The sequence below is a fragment of the Typopeltis vanoorti genome, chromosome 24 (assembly GCF_054136105.1).
Source record: "Typopeltis vanoorti isolate ZY-2024b chromosome 24, IOZ_Tvanoo_1.0, whole genome shotgun sequence".
NCBI classification, from domain to species: domain Eukaryota; kingdom Metazoa; phylum Arthropoda; class Arachnida; order Uropygi; family Thelyphonidae; genus Typopeltis; species Typopeltis vanoorti.
Window position 1 is genome coordinate 792,546 of NC_143572.1, and position 17,488 is coordinate 810,033.

The 17,488-nt window shown below is 37.9% G+C and overlaps 1 protein-coding gene across 1 annotated transcript in view; it reads left to right on the forward strand.

The window, feature by feature from the left end:
* The window catches only part of LOC150092881 (ATP-binding cassette sub-family C member 5-like), a 708,254-nt gene that overhangs the window by 70,922 nt on the left and 619,844 nt on the right, over positions 1-17,488 (forward strand). Inside the window, exons 4-5 of the mRNA XM_090414097.1 lie at positions 2,186-2,330; positions 11,379-11,526. Of these exons, the coding sequence (XP_090270223.1) occupies positions 2,186-2,330; positions 11,379-11,526 (293 nt within the window). The remainder of the gene's footprint in view (positions 1-2,185; positions 2,331-11,378; positions 11,527-17,488) is intronic.

Here is a 17,488-nt window from a genome sequence, read left to right on the forward strand (position 1 = left end):
ACTTAGCCCCAGCATACTTTTTCCTGTCTCCCAAAGTGGTTTTACCACTTTGAAAGAATGCCATTTCCAAACCATAGAGGAGATTCAGGAAAATGCAATAAGAGAACTGCACGCCATCACAACAAGTGTGTTCCAGAAAGCAATCCAACAATGGAAGAAACATTGGGAATGGTGTGTCGCCAGTAGAGGGGCTACTTTGAAGGGGAAAAGTACTTAAAATGTTGTAAAATGAGCAATAAAGTTTTGATAGCAAAAGTTTGGTCTTTTTTGAACACACACGTGTGTGTGTGTGTGTGTGTGTGTGTGTGTGTGTACACATGAAAAGTGCTCGGCCTAACAATGAAAAACAAATCTATAATTTCAAAATTATTTTTATTTTTCAACATAATCTCCCTTATGACTAATACATTTTTTCCAGCGATGCTCCAGCGCCATTATCCCGTCCCTGTAGTGGTTCTCAGTAAGATCTACAAAATATCCCTCTACAGCTGCAATCACCTCTCAATTCAAAGAAAAACGCTGACCAGTGAAGAAGAGTTTTAGTTTTGGGAAGAGATAGAAGTCAGAGAGAGCCAAATCTGGGGAATAAGGTGGATGTTCCAACAATTCATAGTACAGATCCCTTAATTGTTCCATTGCCAAAACACCTTTGTGACAGATGCATTTTCCTGATGAAAGGTGATTTTTTTCTTCTGCAAACCGGCTATTTTCTTACGAATTTTTTCATCTAGTTTGGTTAAAAGATCGGAATAATATTTCCCAGTTATTGTTTTACCCTTTCCAAGATTAATAAACAAAATACCTTTAGCATCTCAAAACACTGATGCCATGACGTTCCTGCTGATTGAACCGACTTTGTTCTTTGGCGATGAACAACAGGGCTTCTGTCCACTGTTTTGATTGCTGTTTGGATTCTGGTGTGTAGATTGTGAATCCTTGTCTCATCCATAGTAATAAATTGACTCACGAAATCACTTTTATTCTTGTTAAAACGCTCCAAGCACTGTTCAGAGATTTTCATGCGAGTGCATTTTTGATCTGTTCTAAGCAAGCAAGGCACCCATCTCATGCAAAGCTTTTTCATTTCCAATTCTTCATGCAAAACATATCCTAGATGTTCTTTTGAAATACCTATAGTCTCAGCAATTTCATGCACTTTGACTCACAGGTTATCCACTACCATATCGTGCACTTGATCAATGATTTCTGGTGTTGTTATGCTTTTTGGACGTCCTTCACGTGGATCACCTTAAAGGCTGGTACGGCCACATTTAAACTTGGCAGCCCATTTCTTAATTGGCGAAAACGAAGGAGAAGAGTGCCTGTAAACTTGTATGAACTTCGAATGAATTTCTTTTGGCATTAAACCTTCTTTTACAAAGAATTTTATAACCACACGATACTCAATTTTAGCCATTTCAAGGGATAACAGACAACACTTTTTCTTCAGCCAACTGTATGAAACAAACTACTGATAGAATGACTTCAATTTCACAGAGATGCTTATGACAGATGTACCAACTTAGAAGAAAAAAAAAATCTTGCCGATAATGTTGTTAATGCCATCTATGGTTGAGGCCAAGAACTTTTCAGATCGCCCTCGTATTTATATGTGATGTGCCTAGCACTATGAATGTACATTAAGCTGATATTGCTATGATAAGGCACTGCAGCATAGAATGGCATAGAAATTGATCACATAAAGCCAACACTCAAATGCTAGGTAGTGTACAGGTTAGAAGGATTCCGTTGCCACTGAATGTGGAAGTACAGCCATATAATCTCAGCTGTATATCAAGAACTGTGCAAAGAAAACTGAGTTTACATTATATGTAAAATGAAATGCCACTTTCAGTCTCCTTGGTTACAAAACAAAAATTTGGATTACATTACCAATTTGGCAGTGTGCAGAGTTGTTTCTTGAAGTGTCTCTTGTGTAATGTCAGTGAATTATTTATTTGATTGTATTAAATGAAGAGTTTATTGTGTAACACCACAAAAATATTTGAGTGTAGTTTTATATTTTGTTTTACAATCAGCTTTCAGTTTTTATGCTTCCAGATATGAAGTTATTTTTAGCTGTATTATAATTAAAGATAATGTTTTGGATTAATTATACCGGTAATGATATAATTGCACTATTATATTGATTTACTATTAATTCATAATATACTTTTACTTTTAGGCTAGAAGAATTATGGCAGAAGGAAGTAAGCAAAAATGGAAATAAAGCAAAGCTCTTTAATGCTGCAGTACAGTTTTGTAAAACCAGGGTTATCATTTGTGCCCTTCTTATTTGTGTTGCTATGGCATTCCAGTTTTTTGGAGCTGTAAGTGTAATGTTGAAAATGCATTCTAAAATCCTATAGGTTTTTAAAACGGCAAAATTTAGCCAAAAGAAGAATATAATCTTATGTAAAAAGGCTGAATTCATATTCTGTTTGTGTGTGTTAATGATAAAGTAATGTTCTACTGACCGATTTTTCATGTGTACTTCTTATTGCAAAGTGGTATAGAGCCTTTAAGATTTTTGTATCATCATTATGAAAGTTGAATTGTTATCAAAAGTACATTGTTGATGATTTGCTGGACCCCAAATGGGTTTCCCAAAAATTGCGGCTAGTAGATCAAATCTTGGAAAATTTTACTTATTATGATTTAAGCTTTCTTGACTAGAAATAGTTTCTGCTACTCTCTCGAATCTTCATTTAAATCTGAATTCCATTCCATTTTTTTTAAAGTAAGTGTAATGTTGAAAATACATTATTATTATTATTTGGCACCTCCAGGGAGTCCAAGAACTCATCAAGGGAGGGCAACACCATTCAATCACCAACTGACTGCAACTACATCAACGCCATCTATCGCCGACCACCACTGGTATATCCAAAAACATCCATACCCACGGCAGGATTCGAACCCTCAGCCTTTTGGCTGGAGAGCGGATATGCTATCCACTCGGCCAACCAGGCCGCCAAAAAATATATATATATATATATTGGCTTTTTCTCTATATTTACTAAAACACACAAAAATAACACAAATTTGAAGAATAGAAACTTGAATTACCAAAATTTCAGGAATTACATGAAAGTTAGTTTCATTAAATATCGGTGTAGCTTACTTGTACTGCTTACTTGAGTGATCATGAGTTTTTTCAAGTGTCACATGATTTTGAATGCCATAGTGAGACTACCGCTCTGATTATTTTTATCATCCCAAGACCCATGGAGTCAAAGACCCATCTAGGAGGTCCTTTTTGTCATACACACAGCTCTCAGGCAAGGCAAGGCATTCCGATCATTCGCAACTCTGTATGCAAAAAACCTTCTTCTCACTCCCCTGCTCACACCCTCCTTATACTGCTTCCAGGGATTTCCTCTGGTTCTCCCCTGATCTCCCATCGTTTGCTGTAAACTTCTCCAACATTGATCCTATAACAACTGCTTACTAACTTGGAGGTCTCTATCATATCATTCCTCCTATCCACTACACTATAAATTGCATCTCCTGAATCTTTCCTCATATTCAGCATTCCAGGGATCAAAAATTACCTTAGTAACTTGTCTCTGGACCCTTTCCAACATCTCTTTGTCCTTTTGAAAACCAGGCAACCAAATCTTAAGGTCTATAGTGAATTGTAAAAGTTTCATGCTCATTTCAAAAGCAGATTATATAACTCTTAGTCTACTAATATCATTAATGTGGTATGGGCCTGAGATTAAAAACAAAACAAAACATGGGCACATGCAATGGATGAATTTGATGGAATTGTTATGTTATTTTCTTTGGATTTCTGTGGCAGATCCATTCTGTCTGAAGTAAGATAAATCACATACACAGTTGATTCTTCTTACCCAGACAAAAAAAAAATTATGTTTTCTCAAAACTATGTAAACGTAAGATGTAATTGTCCATGAGTGGGCACAGTTGTTATTGTCTGGATATCTCCATTTAGTCATAAGACTAAATGATAAAGTCAGTATAGATATCATGGGACATCTACACTACTGACAGAGAACTCTGAACTCCCTCAGGCATCCCTTTCTCATTTATCATTCTCCATACAGTAAATGTAGTTATCACATTTCTGATTACCATACACATACTCATTTTCAAAGGATGAGTTCATGTTTTCTTCCCTCCTGAGATATTCCTGAACAATTTTTATTCACATCTGTACTGTAATATTAGTTAACTTATGTTTCCATCATATTTCCCGTTGTTTTCCCCATGAACTAAATTTTTCAATCCGCAGATCTTGTTATCTGTTCTCATAATAAGCATTTCACAGAACTTTTATCATCTTAGTTACTTGCCTTTGAACCACTTCTTTATCCTACAAAATGGGATCGCTGGGATCACTGAGATGTGGTTGACAGAAGGGGATATAATAACAGGAATAGAAGTCGTGGGGTGCAGCATTTTTCGTCAGGATAGGAGGGGAAAGCGTGGTGGTGGGGTACTGCTTATGATAAGTTATGACCTATGTCCTCTAAGAGTGGAGGCTTTGGAAGGAAGTGAGACAAATGATTTTGAGAGCATATGGTGTGAGGTAGAAGTAGGCAAGACAGGATATTTAGTGGGGTGTTGCTACAGACCCAGGAGCACAGAAGATGAGGACCAGGAGATGTTTAGACAGTTAAGTTTGGCAAGTGCAAGAAGAATGATTGTTATGGGAGGTTTTAACTACAACAGTATAAATTGAAGAGAGGAAGATGTATGTAGCAATAGGGGAATGGAATTTCTAGAATTCTTAATTCATGTAATAGAGGGAACAAGAGGTTCAAGAGTTTTGGATTAGTTATAGCATCAGAAGAGTTGATAATAACTGAGTTGACATCTCTCCCACCAGTTGGAGAGAGTGACCATATGGTTTTGACTTGGAAAATGAATAGACATGCAGGAGTATCAAAGAGACGGGAACTTATGTGGAATTATAAAGCAGGTGATTGTAACATTCTTAGACGTCAACTTCGGAAAGTTTCATGGAGGGACGAATTGGAAGGCCGGGATATCATTAGTGCGTGGGAAATTGTGAAAGAATATTTGTTAGCAGCAATGGTAAGTTGTATACCACGAGTGAAGAAGAGGACACAATTTGGAGTAAAGCAGATATCAAACAATATTAAACAGGAATTGCATGAGAAAAAGAGGCTATGGAAGAGATATAAGGAGACAGGTGAAGAGAAGTGCATGAAGAATATAAGACACAGGCCAGAAGAGTGACTAGTGTGGTAAGGAAAGCGAAACTGGAATATGAGAGGAGATTGGCCCTAAGATCCAAAGAAAATCCTAAGGAATTTTTTAGCTATGTGGCCAGTAGGAGGAGAAATGACTGTGGAAGAATGATATTGTGGGATAAAAATGGGAATAGAGTGACTGATGTAGAGGACATAGTGGAATTGTTCAGTGACCACTTTATTGGAGTATTTCATCCTAGAGGAGTCAGTTTTAATGCTAGAGGGATAGGGCTGGTTTGAGGTTTAGATGTACAGGAGGAGAGTGTGTTTCAGATACTGAGTACTCTGGATGTCAGTAAAACTTTGGGACTGGATGGTATTTCACCACAAGTTTTGAGAGAATGTGCTAGGGAACTGAGAGTGCCTTTAACCTGGCTTTTCAATGAAAGTCTGGCTGTGGGAAAGGTGTCCAGGGAATGGAAGGAAGGTAAGATAGTGCCATTGCATAAGGGGGTAAAAGACTGGAAGTGTCTAATTATAGACCAGTCTGTGTGTCATCAGTAGTTGTTAAGATCTTGGAGAAAGTAGTGAGGGCCGTATACAGCATTGGGCAGATGAGGGTAATGTTATCTGTGAGAGTCAACATGGATTTGTGAAAGGGTGGCTCTTGTTTTAGCAATATGCTAGCCTTTTATAATAAAGTTACAAGAACATTAGATGAGGGAAAGGCATATACTGCAATTTGCTTAGACTTAGCAAAGGCATTTGACAAGGTGCCACATGATAAGATGATATTTAAGTTGCATCACATGGGTCTGGATGTCAGATTGGTCAACTGGATTTATGAATGGCTGTCTGATGGGTATCAGAGAGTTGTGTATGGTGGAGCAGCTTCAAGGAAGCAGAGGGTTACAAGTGGGGTCCCACAGGGCTCAGTACTAGTACCTATATTGTTTAACCTTTATATCAATAACATTGCCAGTGGACTGCAAGGGGATATTCAGTTGTTTGCGGATGATGCGAAGCTGGGAAGGATTATTAGTAATAGTGCAGATGTGGTAGCCCTGCAAGAGGATTTGAATAAGCTAGATAGATGGGCAAATGAAGGGGGGGTATCAGTTTAATGCAGCAAAATGTGAGGTCTTGAGGTTTGGGAAACATCGATGGGATGTTGCATTCTCTCTGGGAGGAGTTATACTGGAAGAAGTAGGGGTGACAAGAGATCTGGGGTTGATGATTGATAGAAACCTGAAATTTAGGGGACATATTGCAAAGGTGGTGAAGGCAACACAGAGGATTGCTGCAATTATGAGAAGGACACGGACCTGCAGAGATAAAAGGATTATCATTCCGTTGTATAAGTCTCTGATCAGACCACACTTAGACTATTGTTCTCAGATTTGGTCCCCAGGATTTGAAGGGGATAAATTAACTGTGGAAATTATATAAAGACGGATGACAAAGATGGTTTCAGGACTGTACAAGCATAGTTATGAGGATCGGCTGAGGGAATGTGGACTGCAGAGTTTGGTGGATAGAAGAAGGAGAGGTGATATGATTGAGACTTTTAAACTGTTGAGAGGTGGTTACAGGGTTGACACTGGGGAGTTCTTTCACTTGGTTGAACAGCGGAAAGGAGTGATTACAAGAGGCCATCCCTGGAAGTTATGAAAGGAAACTGTGAGCAAGAGGATGAGGAGTGGTTTCTTTGCTGGAGGGTGGTTGATCTGTGGAATGCATTGCCTGATGGAGTGGTGAGAGCGAGAACGGTCAATGAGTTTAAGGAGTGGTATGATAGACTTTGTGTTTCTTAAGGGGGACCTCCCTTCGATGAATCTTGACAGACTTTATGTTCTTAGGAAGGACCTCCCACGATGATTCTTTTGACTCCTTGGAGGCCTAAATAATAATAATAATAATAATAAAATCGAGGTAGCAAAATATGATCGTATTTGTCAGATTTTGGTACTCTTACTATTATTGACATCAGACATCCATTCAAATGACTTATTGTGGAATCCTGCTGTCACGCGCACACACACAGCGAACTCATTCACTGTTTCTGCATTCACAATATTTTTAGGTATTGCATCCCACTCACTAGCCACTTTTCATGCAAAAATCTGCTGCTCTACCCTTGTCCATTTTATGAAAAATCTTTTCCACAATAATCTGGTAACATTTCGTGAGGCTCTGGAAACTCCATTCCTTCAGTTTTACTCTATTCCAAAGACCATAAACCACTTTAGTCAATCATCATCATCTCTGTACTCTGTTTCTTAGATATCCTGATCAAATTTGCAGGCAGTGATCTATATGCAGTTTGATCAAGAGCTTATAACATGGGAACTGTCATCTCCTTATTTACATGTGTCAGTATTCTCTACATCATTTCCATAATACATTGTGATATCTTTAGTTTAAATAGTATTCCCTAAATTTTAGATCCTTGTCTATAAGGATCTAAAATTTAGGGAACTTTAGATCCAAATCTACTCCATCTCTTATGAGATCTCTCTACCAATTTTATACAGTACAATCACATCTTGGTTCATGAGGTTAGCCAAGTGGCTATGCTCTCACAACCTGGGAAAGGAGTGTCGTGGCTTCAATTCCTGTTGTAGACGTGAGGAGCTTAGGATCTTTCTCAGACATAGCCAGGAGGTTAGCTGGTCTTCGGCATGGACTGCAGGGTTTTTATCCCCAGTTTATCTGAGGTTTTTCTTTCTGCAAGCAGGAGAAAAAAGGAAAACTGGCGTTCAGAACATAACGCCTTCTACAGACGTATGATACACCAGGAGGCATAAGGCCAACCACCTTATCCTTGTATAACAGTTGCAGTTATAAGGGATACAAACCCTCGCACCATAAAGGTAAAAGATGGAAAGATTAAGAAAGAAAGAAACAATCCCATCTTGGCTTTTCAGATTTTAAAACTTTATACTTTGCAACATTGAACTGTGACTCTACTTGCATTCACTCACTCACTTTGTTCAAGGCCTCCTATAAAACTATGAGGGATAGAGTGCAAGATCTACTGCACTCTATCTGTCATAGTTTTCTCCAGCTTTGCATCATCTGCAGACAACTGCATATCCCTATTACAAACTCTTTCGATATCATTGATGTATAGATTAAACACTACAGTCCCCAGAACAGACCTTTGGCACACTAGTAATTTTCCTCTTCTGGGACCAGCCCTTTAATACACAACTTGCTAATCCCAGTTAGATAGCCACTCTAACTCACTCTTCTAGTATCTAATCCTATCGGTTTCATTTTAAGTACCAGCTTGTCACATAGTCCTTTAAAAAACATACTTTTACCACTGTATGCATCACCTTTGTCCAATGTTTTGCCATCTTGTAATATTGCTCAAACATGATCTCCCTTTAAAATCCATACTGTCCGTCACAAAGAATGTTGCTTTTATCAGCTGATTTCTGGATCCTTATTCTCATCAGCTTCTCTAATTTAATCAGAATTCCAGACAGACTGGCCTAACTTCAAAGCTTTACTTATTTCCTTATGTATCTCCTGCATGCTTACCCACAATCTCTCCTTTTTCATCTTTTTCTCCTCCGTTTCCTCTTTGCTTAAGTTCTGCATGATATCACACAAGGAAATACCTTCATGAATTGTTCATAAAATATCTCAACTGTAGTCATTGATGGTAAAAATACTGAAGACATCAGAGTCCCATTGGTGGAAATGATTCCTTTTCTCTTAACCCACAACACACACACACACACAAACAACATTAATTTGTTATAGTTCTATAACCTATCATATGTAGGAGTGTTAAAAAGAAACTCCACTGCACTATTTGCCATTCTACCATTGTCACTGACTTAATATTAATTTTCCCCAATCATTCCTTTTTTTTTTTGTTGTCATTGACTACATTTTTGTCCTTACTGGCTAATTGATGCTCATATGCACTTTTGCTATCCTTACCAACTGAATCACCTTCCTGGCCTGCTCTTTGTGCTCCTTGTATAACTGATTAATATCACTCATTTTACACCACCTCCATAATGCATTCTTCCATATTACTTGCTTCCTTCTATTCATCAATTTTACATCTACCTTATTTAACTGTCTGGCTTTTGGAATATATTCAGTTATATGGAAGGCGGGAAGAGAACACGGGAGCATCCATGGAAGTTAAGGTTGTTCTCAGTCAAGAAAGGGTTAAGAGGTAGGTTTTTCTCCCAGAGAGCAGTGAGTGAGTGGAATAATTTGCCCTTATGGGTAGTGAGTGCATCTAGTGTGAATGAATTCAAGGGTAGGTATGATAGCTGGGTTGGGTAATTTACAGCCTCCCTCGATGAGTTCTTGACTCCCTGGAGGTCTTAGATAATAATAATATTTCTTCTGTTAAATAGCTCTTGATTTAACAAGAAGCACCTAAACAGTATTGATCTTTCTACTCATGTCCTCATTCTCTTCTATAATTCCAAGATGTCTCTTGGAATTATAACCAGTCTTACTCATGGCACTTCTAGTTATGGCTTCTCTATCCCTGCTCTTAACCTTTCCACTCTAACACCATGTATTCCATACTTTTCCTAACATTCAGTACTCTCCCTTACATCTCTGGTGATTCCATTTCTTTGACTACTGTCATACACATGCACTACTTCTCGCATCAACCTTCCTTACTCCATGTTTTCCTCTTCGACCTGACTATCCCTTCCTGTTTTCCTATTCTCATTTTATTTCTTGCATTACTTAGTTCTCCATATTGAGTCTTTATAACAAGAGACACCTTTCTTATTTCTAAATGTTTTGCCACTTTTTGATGTCTGCTGAACTTTAGCTTACTATCTGCCATCACTATCCAATCCCTAATCTCATCACTTTTTTGCAATTCCATCAGTAATAGCTAGTTTGTAATATCGTCAATCCAAAATGCATAACTTTATACTTTGTGACACGTGGATTAAAATATTTTATGCTTGATTATATTTTTATATTATTTTATATTTTTATACTTCAACATCTAATATTATTTTACATAGAATAGTTTTTTTACATGGAGAGTGGTGTGTGAATGAAATGTGTTGCCTCAATACATCAATAAGTAAATAAGCCTAAATACACTCATTGCCAGAATGTGTTGGGAATGCTAGAATTATGAATGAATTTAAGGTTTCAGTATGATAGATAGGTATTGTGAGACCTTGATGAGTCTTTTGACTCCATGGAGGTTTGTTTAATAATAGTGTGTAAATACAGTGGAAAAATTACTATATTAACGCTGCTGATATCAATAGCTAATGCTGTTAGAATATTTTTTTGAAACATTGATTTGTTAAACTTTTATTTTCTCGCATGTGTTAAGCCATGTAACTAAAGAACTATTATTATTATTACATCTTCCATGGAGTCTCAACTCATTGTGAGAGGTTCATTCAACTGACAACATATTTATCATAAATAGAATCTTAAAATTCTTAACACTCCATGCATTAACAACACATTCTGGTAATTCCATTCACTGACAATTCTCCATGTAAAAAAATCTACTCCTCACACCCCTCTTTACCACACTTTTACATAACTTCCAGGAATGATCTCTGGTTCTTCCCCTCTCACCTTCTACTCTTTTTATAATCCCCTCTGGATTAATTTGATAAAATCCTCTCACTAACTTAAATGTCTCTATCATATCATCTCTCTTCTTCCTATCCAGCACACTCTGCAATCCACATTTCTTCAATCTCTCTCTCTCTCTCTCTCTCTCTCTCTCTCCATTGCTGGTATTCCAAATTTCTGATATCTTCTTAGTCACTCATCTCTGGACGCTCTCCAATGTCTCCACATCACTATTAACACATAAAGTATGCACTAAATGTCACTGTAAGAATATTAATAAAAACATTTTTTTTAAAAATGCAAAATTAAAAAAGGTGCCTGAACATTAATGTAATCAGGGGATAAGGATTATTTTCTCCAAGGTGATCATCATCATCATCATGCTTTTCAAGGATTTCGGCCTAGAGTGGCCTGTTCCGGCCTTAGAAGTCATCATTGAATCTCTTTAGAGAATGTCCTGGTTTTCTTTTTCCTAACACTCTATAATTTTTAATTTGTAAATCCTAGGTGATTAATCTTCTTTATTGTTAGACTATTTATATATTTGAGTAAGAATATGAATGAGATTGATTTAATCTTCATTATTTGTTATAGGCCTTAATTCTACAAGAGATTTTAAGATTTGTAGAAGAACAATCGCAGTTAACTTCATATGGTGTACAGCTAGTCCTGGCTTTGTTGGCCACGCAGATATTAAGATCTTCTTGCTTAAGCATGGCATGGGTGCTTGGAATACATACAGGTAGGATTAATGTATTCAACAAGAACGTTTTCTGTATTATTTGTTATTATTTTTATACTTGACACCTAAGAGTCCTATGCTGATTGAGATTTTTATTCTAACAAAACACACTGTTATTATGGCTCTTAAATGACATTCTTTAACCGGTTGTAAAGTAAGGAAAGATTTTAAGACTGGTTTATTTTGGACTAAATCAGCTAGCTTTGGACTAGCTGATGTCATCCAAAAAAAAAAGTTTTTTTTTTCTTCCTGCAGAATTAGTTATAAGTATTTAATGTGATCTTTGCGAAATATTATTCTTCTGGTATCTCCATGGAGTCAAAAGACTCATCATGGGAGACTCACACTAGCCATTATTCACACGATACATATCATACCACTCCTTAAACTCATTCACACTCGGGCCACTCACAAATCCCTCTGGCAATCTATTCCACCCATTCATCACTCTCCAAGCAAAGAATTTTGTCTGCATGCCCTTACTAACCACACTCTTATACAACTCCCACAGGTAATCTCCTGTCCTCTCCTTACCCATTGTGTATTGAAAAATTTCTTTTTGTGTCAATTGTATAGAATCCCTTCAGTAACTTCAGTTAAGGAGTGATGACAAGGGGCCATCCCTGGAAGTTATGGAAGGAAACTGTGAACAAGAGGGTGAGGCGTGGTTTCTTTGCATGGAGGGTGGTTGAACCATGGAATGCATTCCCTGATAGAGTAGTGAGAGCCAGAACGGTCAGTGAGTTTAAGGAGTGGTATAATAGACTTTGTGTTTCCTAGGAAGGACCTCCCGTGATGAGTCTTTTGACTCCATGGAGGCCTGAATAATAATAATAATAACTTATAAGCTCTATCATGTCCCTTCTCTTCTGCCTTTTAACTAAACCATGCAACCCACAAAACTTCAATTTATCCTGATAATGAGCATTGCAAAGACCTGTCACTATCTTGTTTGCTCATTCCTGAATCCTCTTCACCACCTACTGATCACCAAGAAACACAGGTGACTAAATTTGTGCACAGTGTTAAAATGCAACTGAATCATATCTTTATCTTTACTTTTCAGTGTTGTTCAACATGCAAGTGTTCCTTTAAGTTATTTTCCCAACTTTTGTAATATGTCCTCTGAATTTCAAATCTCTGTCCACAATTATCCTTGAATCCCTGGTCTCATCAATTTCCAGTAATTCAGTGCAATCAGGATGATACAAAATATTATTATTATCCCAGACCACATGAAGTCAAAGACTTATCTAGGAGGTCCTTTCATCATACACACAGCTCATCATACTGTGCCTTAAACACACTCGAATTCTCTGCAGACATTACACTCTTAGGCAAGGTATTCTAATCATTTACAACTCTGCATGCAAAAAACCTGCTTCCCACTCCCCTGCTCACACCCTCTTTATATAGTTTCCAGGAATGACCTTTGGTTCTCCCCTGATCTCCCACTGTTTTCTGTAGAACCTTTCCAACACTAATCCTATAACAATCCCTTACCAACTTGTAGGTCTCTATCATATCTCCCCCTCTTCTTCCTATCCAGCAGACACTGTAAATTGCATCTTCTCTATCTTTACTCATATTCCAGAGGTCAGAAACTACATTAGTCAGTCACCTCTGGACTCTTTCTGACATCTCTTCATCCTTTTGAAAACCAGGTGAACAAATCTGGGCACAATAGTCCATGTGTGGCCTAATCAAAGCCTTATACAATGAAACAAGTATCTCCTCCTTCTTCTACAAGTCAGTGTCCTCTGCATCATTCCCAGAAGTCTTTGTGTTGTCTTCACAATTTGGCAATGTGTCCCCTAAATTTCAGATCCTTATCCACAATCACACCAAGATCTCTTATATCCTCCACCTCCAACAATATATCCCACCAAGCATAAAATCTATTGTAGGCCACAACATCTTCACTACTCTTCATAGTTCGTCCAAATCTTTGCAATATCATTAACATACAGGTTAAAACAGTAATGACAACAGATCCCCAAGGTACGCCACTACTGATTTTCCTTTTTCGAGATATTGCCCCCCCCCACACACACACAACTTGCTGATACCTATCAGATAGCCAGTTTCGGGTCCAATGCACTAATCTAATATCCAACCCCATCTGCTCTAGTATGACTATCAACTTATCATGCAGTAATTTATCAAAAGCCTTGTCAAACTTGTCAAAGTTATTGTCAACCCAATTCTGGATCCTCTTCCCACAAACTTCTGCAATAACTTAACCACAACACCTGACACACAGATAGGCCTATAAATTGATGCTTGAGTTCTTTCACCTCCTTTATGAAGTGACCCAATCTTGCTCTCCTTTCACTCCTTACTTTACCAAGTGCAAGACTCATATTAAAAAAATATGTCAAGACTGATGTCAACTTGAGTATGAGGAAAGATTGAAAAGATGTAATTTGCAGAGACTAGTGGAGAGAAGGAAGAGGGGAGATATGATAGAGACCTACAAGTTGGTAAGGGGTTGCTATAGGATCAATGGTGGAGAAGTTCTACAGCAAATAGTGGGAGATCAGGGGAGAACCAGAGGTCATCCCTGGAAACTGTATAAAGAGGGTGTGAGTAGGGGAGTGAGAGGCAGGTTTTTTTCGTGCAGAGTTGTGAATGATTGGAATGCCTTGCCTGAGAGTGTGGTGTCTGCAAGGAGTTTGAATGTGTTTAAGACCCGGTATGATGAGATGTGTGTGAGATAAAAGGACCTCCTAGATGAGTCTTTGACTCCATGAGGTCTTGTTTAATAATAATAATAATAATAACTCCCTGGAACATTCCTTCAGAATAGTGATGATATATTATCAAATCCCACAGCCTTATTAACATCTAGTTTGCTCAACTCCCCATACACCTCTTGTTCACTTACAGTTAGTCTCTCCTCCCCATCATCAACTGCTCTCAATCTCTCCATGAAGTCACATTCACAAGATTGAAAGACCCTTATTAACTGCTCATTAAGTATCTCCACCATGCCTGCAAGCTGTCTTTATACCATTTTCTCCAATCAATGTCATCCTTTCATTTCTATAATCATTCTTTCTTTTGCTGGCAACATATCGAAAGAACTCCTTAGGATTCCTTTTGGCTTCATTAGCTAACCTCTCTTTAGTTACCCTCACCAACCAAGCCCCGTGCTTGCCTGGTCTTTGTAGTTCTCGTGGAATTGGTTATTTCCACTTCTCTTATGCTGCCCCCATAATGCCCTTTTTCTCTGTATTGCATGCTTAATCTTTTTATTCACCCATTTCATACCTGCCTTATTTAACCTTCTGACCCTTGGAATACATTTAGACATTGCTTCTACTAGATAGTTTTTGAAAATCACCAAGCTGCATTGATCTTTTTTTCAGCTAACTCCTCATTCCATGCTACACCTGCAAGCTGTCTCCTGAGCTCTTCATAATCACCACCCTTGTAGTTCCATATATACCCTTTTCTTACAGAGGTCCTCACAGTGCTGGCAGCCACCCAAGTAATCTCTTCATGGTCACTGTCACCAATTGGAGGGTGATTTTACACTTCATTTACAATCTGACTTGTTCTCTGTTCACAGTTAAGTCATTTGTACTTATTAAAACTACCAACTCTTTTGCTCACTTCATTCTCATATCCAATGCCTCATCACTCTACTCATTTTACCTTCAGTAAAACATACTTTGTGCATCCAGCACACCTTTAATGATTGAATCACCATACAACACCACGCGTTGGTCTTTCATTACCTCTTTTATACCAACATTACTTGTTTTCATCATTTTCACTCTCCCATACATTTCCAGAATTTTCTTAACTCCATTCTACATCCATTTCATCTCTTGCCTCATCCTAACCAACTCAACTTTAGAATCTTGCATCATGTTTTCGCTGTTATTCATTCTTCTGAATTTTCAAACTCTCGAACTCTGCTTCACACTTTCATTCTCATTCATCCTTTTGAGTTTTCGTACTTTTGAAATTCCTTGCATCAAACTTTCGCTGTTATTTATTCTTTTGATTTTTCGAGCTCTCTAACCTTGCGTCGCACTTCCGCTTTCATTGCCTTCTGCCACAATTGCATCACTTTCATCTTTCTTACCATTAAATAAGTTTTTCAGATCGCTCGTTCTTTTATTCAAAACACTTTTAACATTTTTTTGCTGTTCTTTTATGGTGTCCTCTATGAGACGAGCACTGATTCTCTTCGCTGCATTGTTGCTAATAATGCTTTCTGTCATCAACATATTAGCACTCATCTAGTCCTCATTCAGCTCACACTTCACACACACCCTCCTTCCATCCACCTTAAATATCCACAATTTATCAATGTAATCAAACGAGTACATGTAGCACACCTCAGATTTTACAAAACGACTGAAGTCAAAGTTAAATTCCTGCCATGACAAAGCTGCCACCATCCTTTGCCCATACTGTCAATTTATTTAAATCATCTTGCAGAATATCTACATCACCTTTATCAACTGTTGCTTTCCTCAGTTTTACGTAATCAGCAAATGCGAAATATGCTCCCTCTTAAATCTTTTCCTATACAAATTAAATAGTAGCCTTAGTCCTTAGCTCTGGGCACTCCATTAGTCACCCTCATTTGTCTTGATTCCACTCCACCATACACACTCCCCTGCCTCTCATGTCTGCCTGTCAGCCACCCTGCTAACCATGCCATCAATCTCATAGCTGTTCCCATTTGCTACAACTTATATAATAGTTTCCTATGTGGTATTCTGTCAAATGCCTGTGCAAAGTCCAGCAGTATTATGGTGTAACCAATTCTTTTATCTAATTCCACTGTTGCTTTATTATAAAATGTGAATAAATTATTAAGACACGACCCACCTTTTTCAAAGCATTGCTGCTTTGTTGTTCTTCCCATATTTGTTCTACTTTTCTGGTCTTTTTTTTTTTTTTTACTATTCTGTCCTCCAGACCACCATCACTGGGACCTTACTGCCTTGTTTGCCATGCAGTCGGTCAAACTGCACAGCAAACAAGGCAGTACCTGGACAGCAGACATACTGTCCGGACCCACTGCTGTATTCACATTGATATTTTTCAATATACGGAGTACCTCCAGTTAATCTAGCTCAATGCTCACAGCAGCTTCTGTCACCTCAGTAACTGATAACTTATTTTTCAATATGCAGAGTACCTCCAGTTAATCTACCTCAATGCTCACATCAGCTTCTGTCACCTCAGTAACTGCAAATTCAATAAATACACCACCTAGATTATACCCTTGCAAAGTGATCACTTAGTAACTGAACCATCTTGCTTGTGCTTTATACTGCTCATGGGCATACTGATTACTTTATTGTTTATATCCCTTCCACAGTGCTTTCTTTTGCGCATCTCCTGCTTTATATTGCTAGTTATCCAGTTAATCTCTACTCTGTTTATCCTCCTGACCTGCACTCTGATAGGCAGGTCAGGAGGATAAAGTATCAAGACGGTATCAGAGTGCATGCATGCATGCTGATACTGCCTTGTGCAAACAATCATTGACCACTTCCCATGCATTCTGACATTCATTCCATATAGTTTCTTATGCCACGGCACTGGTCCAGGTTGCCTCCTAAGTTTGTCATAATTGCTAGCTTTGTAGTTCTGCATAAACCCTTTCTTGACTTCAATTTCCACATGTTGAACAACTTCCCAGGACAAAACTGTATGGTCACTTTCTCTGATCAGAGGTAGAGTTGCTACTGCAGTCATAGATAGATCTTCTGATGCTGTTACCTAGGGTGGCCAGACATACCCCATTTCGTGGTATAATACCTCATTTACTGAATTAAATTTATAAAATACCCCTTTTGTAAAATCTTAAATGGAGTATGAAAAGTACCCCTTTTTGGTGTTTCGGACATAATATCCATTTTTCATTTTCTGTACTAAATAAATAAATATTTAGTACAGAAAATTTACTTTACTGTGAATGCCACCAAGTAAG